At 46.0% G+C, this 6,086-nt stretch overlaps 1 protein-coding gene across 3 annotated transcripts; it reads right to left on the bottom strand.

Moving 5' to 3' along the window:
- Positions 1–353: 353 nt before the first annotated feature.
- On the bottom strand, positions 354–4,650 carry TMEM207 (transmembrane protein 207). 3 transcript variants are annotated; one of them, XM_015291405.4, is made up of 5 exons: positions 4,415–4,650; positions 2,712–2,749; positions 2,340–2,375; positions 1,762–1,901; positions 354–912 (listed from the first exon to the last, which is right to left on the bottom strand). In XM_015291405.4, the coding sequence occupies exons 1-5, from the start codon at positions 4,487–4,489 to the stop codon at positions 767–769; spliced, it is 435 nt and encodes a 144-aa protein (XP_015146891.1). In that variant the 5' UTR covers positions 4,490–4,650; the 3' UTR covers positions 354–766. The 3 variants fall into 3 exon arrangements, with proteins under 3 accessions (XP_015146891.1, NP_001264624.1, XP_040561505.1); NM_001277695.2 differs by having other exon boundaries at positions 517–912; positions 2,331–2,375; positions 4,415–4,575; XM_040705571.2 differs by lacking the exon at positions 2,712–2,749 and having other exon boundaries at positions 759–912; positions 1,762–1,942.
- Positions 4,651–6,086: the final 1,436 nt, after the last annotated feature.

Genomic DNA, 6,086 nt, shown 5'->3' with positions numbered 1-6,086 from the left:
CTGTGTGGGTCCTGAGCCATACATGGCCTTTAGGTACAATAGAGTAAGAGTTGTGAATGTGGGTCAGTCATCATTAAATTAAGAATAGCTCAAGTGAGCAGATTCACTTTTTTTGTTTGTTTTGCAGCTGCCAAGATTTCCCCTATACCACCCATCCTTTGCTTTCCTTCTCCTGGCTATAAATGTGCTGCCTTCTGCACAGGATAAATCTGATATGCTGTGCTAAATATTTTAAATGTGGCAAACGATTCTTCATCGCAGAGTGGCATGATTGCATTACAATGTATTAGAACAACATGACTTTGCCAGAGGGTGTTTGCTGGCACCGCGCCGAATGAAGGAGGCAGCTCAAGTTTGAGAAGTAACTACCGAGTCATTTATCAACACTCATTCCTAAAACACACGGGGCTGCACCAGCTCGAGAGAAAGAAATCTGCGGGCTGAGCCAAAAACCCTGAGCACAGATCTTTCAGTGAGCTTCTCAAAATTCAAGAGCCCTATCAAAATGTCAGTGTGAGCCCCCGTGACAGATTCAACACGCGCTTCTGGCATTTGTTGTGTTGCGTTTGGTCTCCCCTTTCAGGCTCACGTGAAATATGTGCTGTTTTTTAGGCTCTTGGCTGATTTGCTCTCACTGCTGTAACACGATGGAAGTTCTCTGGTGAACCAAGTGGAACAAGAAGTTGGGCACAATGATCCTCATGGGTCTCTTCCCATTTGGGATATTCTATGATTCTACAAGCTGCAGAAAGACAACATGTGGTGCCTAGAGTTTATTTTCCTTCATTATGTCCTCATAAGATGGAGGCAACTCAGTTCCTCCAGGGCTGAGCTGCAGGGCAGGAGATGACCTCTCCACGTTCACGCAGGCGCTTGGAGATCTGGAGAACGGGCACTGAGGGGCTTCACTTGCTGGGGAGAAAGCAAAGCAGTAAATGTAGAGCAGGCAGAGAAGGACAAGCTCTGGGGGGAGAGGGTGAGCTGGGGACGAGCTGTCAAACCACTCGGAAACAAGAAAGGCATGGGTGTAATTTGTGAATCACAAAGCCTCTCACCACAAACTCCAGATGCAAGAAGTGAGAACTGAGGAATCTGGGTGGGTTTGGGTGGAGACGTTGCTCATGACCACCCAGAAAGTAGACAGTTCTTCCTCTGGGAAGGGCTTAGCTTAAGCACAGAATGAGCTTTATTCCTCTTGGAGGGGCTGGTGCCTGGCCCAGCCTGCTGGCAGTACGCCAGGTCAGCTCTGGGCGTTACACACAGTCCTTATAGCCCTTCCCAAATTCTGGATGTTTCTGGGGGAATGTGAGGGTGGTTACTGCAATACACAGCATCCACCAAGACGCTTTCCTGGCAGATATCAGCCCACTGAGATACTGGCTGGGGTGGCTTATGTTGACCAGAGAGGTGAGAAATTCAAGTCCCAAATTTTGAAGGGTTGCCAGATGCCAAGGAGAAGGTCCCTCGACCCTCCAGTGTCAGGATGGCCAAGCCCCAGCTTGGCATCTCTGGGACATATAGACATACAGGGACAGCACTGAGTTCAGCTGAAGGTTTAGCTGGGGAAAAAAAAATGTCTTGCTTAAGCTCTGCAATCTCTGGTCCAATCATCAACCCAAGGTGCTCAGCTTGGGCACTGCACTGTTCACCCAGATGCAGCCTGGCTACCACTCACAGCTGGCCACCTTGTGCTGGGTTTTGGATGGAGCCGGCAGGAAGGGGACCAGTGGGATCTTGCAGTAGGCAGGAGGTAGGACTAACCACAGAAAGCATCCGAGCTGCTGAGCGCAAAGACGGCCAGAGTGCGTGGTTGGAGGCTGCTCCGCCGCTTCAGCCAGCACTGCAGGCAGCAGCAGATCCCGCAGGACAGGAGCAGGGCCAGGAGAAACAGTGTCAGGAACCTGAGGCAGAGGCAGCAGGGGAGGAACAGTGCCATCGCCATCTGTGGGCAGCACCAACAGATGGCTGCGTGTCTTCAAATTAACATATTCATTAATGTATTTTGCAAATAGCTGTTAAATGTTGCATTTTCTCCATCAGTGTGCTGGACATGATCAAAGTCTCGGGAAACCAACATCTCTCAGTGATGAGTGCTGTCTGGAATTCAAGCATTTCTCCCAGAAATCATTCATCAGGTTTGCCCGTCTCTGTTGTCAGTGTACAGTGAAGCCATGGATTAATGACTCCCATTAGTCAGTAAAGACAGAATACAGGGACAACCCAGGAGCAATGCTCTCCAGCTATCTGTCTCTCTTAATGCCTTTCTCTCCATATATCCATCACATAATATTATTTGCCAGCTTTCTCTCTGGAACAGATCTGAAACTTACCACACGTACCAGCTGCTAAAGTTTTCATCGTTCTGCCTGATGCACCTAACAAGGGAAAATAAAAGGAAGCTTCAGTCCAAAGTGTATGGACCAGACAGGCTCCAATGCTTGTTTATCAGCATGAAGAAAAGCATCACCGGTAAGTGCATGATTGAGAACTTTTCCTCCATCAAGGGAACCTGATCAGAAGTTTAGATGGGATGATGATATACAAAGCAGCATGTGACTGATTTGCCATTCAACACCAGCACCCACCACCCGTGCTTTTGCTGAAAAAGCAGGGGAACAAAGAGCTGCTGGCTTCTCTTTTCACTCTGGGAAGGAAATCCATTGCTGGAAGCATGCAGTGGGAGTGGGTGGGAAGCAGAGAGCCACACTCACCTCTCGCCAGGCTCACAGTCGGGCTGGGAGCCTGCTGGCTGAAAACATACATGGAAATGAGAGAGGGCAAATCATACTTTTCATTGTTGTTTTGTTTGAAATCAGTGTAATGACCAATCTTGTCTTGGAGCAGGAAGCTGGAGTGCAATAGAAGTGCACCTGCATGGGTGAAATCGCTCCTCTCCCTGCTCCCATCCCCGTGTGTCTGTGCTCTGAGCCTGTATTGAAATCAGTGGGTAATCTCCCTGACAGCTCGATAAATTCAATAGTTTGAAGATGAAAGCTAGAGCAAGGGGAACGCATTTCCTTTTATGTGAAAAGGGAAGGCTGAGAGCCAGGCGAGGAGCAGCATCAGAGATCTGCTTACAGAGCTGGGCTCCATTCTTCAGAAATGTCAGCTGAAGAATTTCCTGTGCCTAATTACTGGTTTGCAGCTATTTTCCAGTGGCTAATTGTGAATGTAGCTGTAAATTGGGGCTGTTGTGACTGGACGTGTGCTCTGCCTTGCATTTTTCTATTTCTGGACAGTAGTCGTGCATCATTCCCAGAGTCAGGTTTCAGGTACGTGTATTCGCAATTGCAAATATGTGAACCCAAAACTTGTTCTTCAGGTGTATTTTCTACTCTTTGCTCAAGCAAGTTTACTTTTGCAAACCTTGTTGACCTTAGCTTCAGTTTCAGATTATCTAGGCAAAAAGTAACCAGACCTGTTCATCAGCAAGATTAAATCCAGTTCAATGCAATGGAAGAGTTGAGATGTAGTTCGTGGAAGAATGTATTAACATAATTCATAAACCATTATGTTACTTGGATTTCCTTCTTTATAAGCCTGAAGGATGCGGAGATTTCTGACTTTGATTGCAGCTAGAAAGCTCTGTTGAGGATCAGAAATTTGTACCAAATATGTATATTTGAGAGGTCTCATGTTACGTCCCTAATTAACAGGACTTCTCGTGTCTCTGCAAAAAGCAAGAAATCACAGATCTCTATAGCCTGTTTAATCCTGTGCACACTGCCTTTTGGTGTAAAGGGGGCACAATCAGCCCCTCGTTTCGCCAGAGGTCTGTAGGTATAATGAGTCTCTCATTATCTATGGAATTTCACGAACGGCTGAAACCTGAATGTGGAACAGGGAAAAAGACAGAAGCTTCAAAATGAACTCTTCCAGACGTGTCCTTTGAAAATTGAGCTAATTTGCTGTGTCACACATACACCCTGGTGAAGAATATTCTAATTTTTTTTGCACTTCAGCTGATTATTAGAATAACAGGTCAAAACCAGACAGCCGATTGCTGCGATTGCGTGTGCCCTGAGTATTCTTCATGGCTGAATGACAGTCTCTGGGCTCTCCTTTATTATTCTTCAAACTACTTCATCCCAGCTACCATCGCATGGATGAGCTGCAGCAAAGTGCATCTCACTGGGCCAGTAATCCATCAGTGCAGCCAAACACCCACCCTTGCTGCTGAAGACTCGTGCTCTTCCATTTCAGTAACCATAGAGAGAATAGAAGATTAAGGTATTCAAGCTTTCTCTTCCTTACTTGGAAGTGTATATTAAACCCACCTCAAATTCACCAGATTGCCCCACCAAGAGAGAATTTGGTTGAAAGAAAAGGATGCAGATTAAATTCAATAGAAATTGAATCATCCCCCAAACAAAACTCCTAACATCATGCTGGTTGCACAGAAGGGTTTGTTTACCTGGAAGAAGATAAAATACAGAACTCCGGCTTCCGTGATCCATGAAGTGAAACACCAAACCCTGGGTCTCTGCATCACTAAGCGGAGAGATGCAGGAAGAGCTTTGTTTGCAGCAGTGATGTGGAGCTTCTAAAACTTCTCTGCACATTGTGCCTTTGGTCACAGTGCACACTACCCAAAGGCTTCACACCCTTTGGAAATTACCGCTAGCCAGGAAACAAACTCAGGGTTTGCATGGGCACACTCTAATAGCTGCTACAAGTTAAATGAACACTAGTTTGAGGTCAACACCTTGCAGGTGTTTTGGCATTTTCATAGGTGTTTACAAATTCCTGTTGCTGTATCTTAGTTCCATATTAACCTATGGCTGTTTTTAGCAGGACCTTCTGCAAACAAAGGATCACCAGATTTTGTGGATGTGCTTTCATTACACGGTGCCTTTAGCTGCAATTCTGTCACTGCAGGAAGAGCAGTGTTGCCTTCAAGCCTCTGTGCACTGTGCCTCTGACCTCAGCATGAAGGCAGCCCCTATCCAATCCACCTCCACCAGCACCACCACTGAATGCAGCTGCTGGGGTTGGTTGCAGAAGACAATGCATCAGGAAAAGACATACCTAAAGTCGTTTTCGTGAAATACAGAATTTTGTTGCAAGCACCAATTTCACGCTGACTGATAGCTACACCTGGATCATGTAGTTAAAACCGGGATGGAACACAGTTTGCACTGAATCTCTGATAACCACAAAGCAGGGATGATGCCAGGTAGTTTGGTAGCCAATAATGGGTTGTCACTGAAGCTTACAGCCCGTGGCTGAGACGCACCATTAGCTACGGATCTTCCAGGTTTAACACAAAGAGTGTTGCTGTGAATATGTTTAGCAGTCGCTCCAGAAGTTAAGCATTATGTCGTGGTGCCATTACTGCAGTAATGATTGACAGAGCTAAGCTGATCTTGAGGTACGTCTCCATGGTTTTTCCCCAGTGAAGAGGTCAAGATGACTAACCAACTCTGATACATGTGCTCAAGCCAGGTTTGATATTTATTTTTAGTGCTTTGCATAAAGCCTGGTCTTCTCAAGCATGCACTTCGGCTCACCGCTAATTAAAGGCAAGTTGCTGAAATGATGCCTTCAGAGAAAGCACCTCTCTTAACGCTGCTAAGTAGATGCACTACACAATATAAATGGTCTGAGCGTGTTGGTGCCCTGGTTCAGTCCAGTCCTTTTCAATTTTGTTTAACAGTGAAATGCCAAACCAACTTCTTAGCTGTTTTTTAAAAAGAAGAAGACTTTGCAGTATAAAAATGTGCAAAGCCGTGCTGGGAACCTTGTGACTCTTACAATTTCAGGCTTCAAAGAGATCATCCATCAGCGTGCTAATTTCAGATTTCTTCCTCTTGCAATTACTTCCCTCAAAGCTCCCTCCTGCGCTCCAGCGAGATGCCTCTATCTGTGTGCCAATGCCGGAGCCCGGAGTGCTTCCAATTTACGGCTACCCAATGCATCATCCACAGTACTTAGAGGGGCAGGTACTATGATGAGCTCTCAGTACTGAAAAATAATGCATAGCTTCAGTTCTTGGTCTGTTTCTAGGAGAAAAGGGGAGGAATTGAATTTCACCACTATTCAAATTCCTGGCCTAGAGGCAAACATGCGTTGGTTGGTCCCATACA

This window comes from Gallus gallus, chromosome 9 (assembly GCF_016699485.2).
Source record: "Gallus gallus isolate bGalGal1 chromosome 9, bGalGal1.mat.broiler.GRCg7b, whole genome shotgun sequence".
Lineage (NCBI taxonomy): Eukaryota > Metazoa > Chordata > Aves > Galliformes > Phasianidae > Gallus > Gallus gallus.
This window is presented reverse-complemented; position numbering and strand designations above follow the sequence as displayed.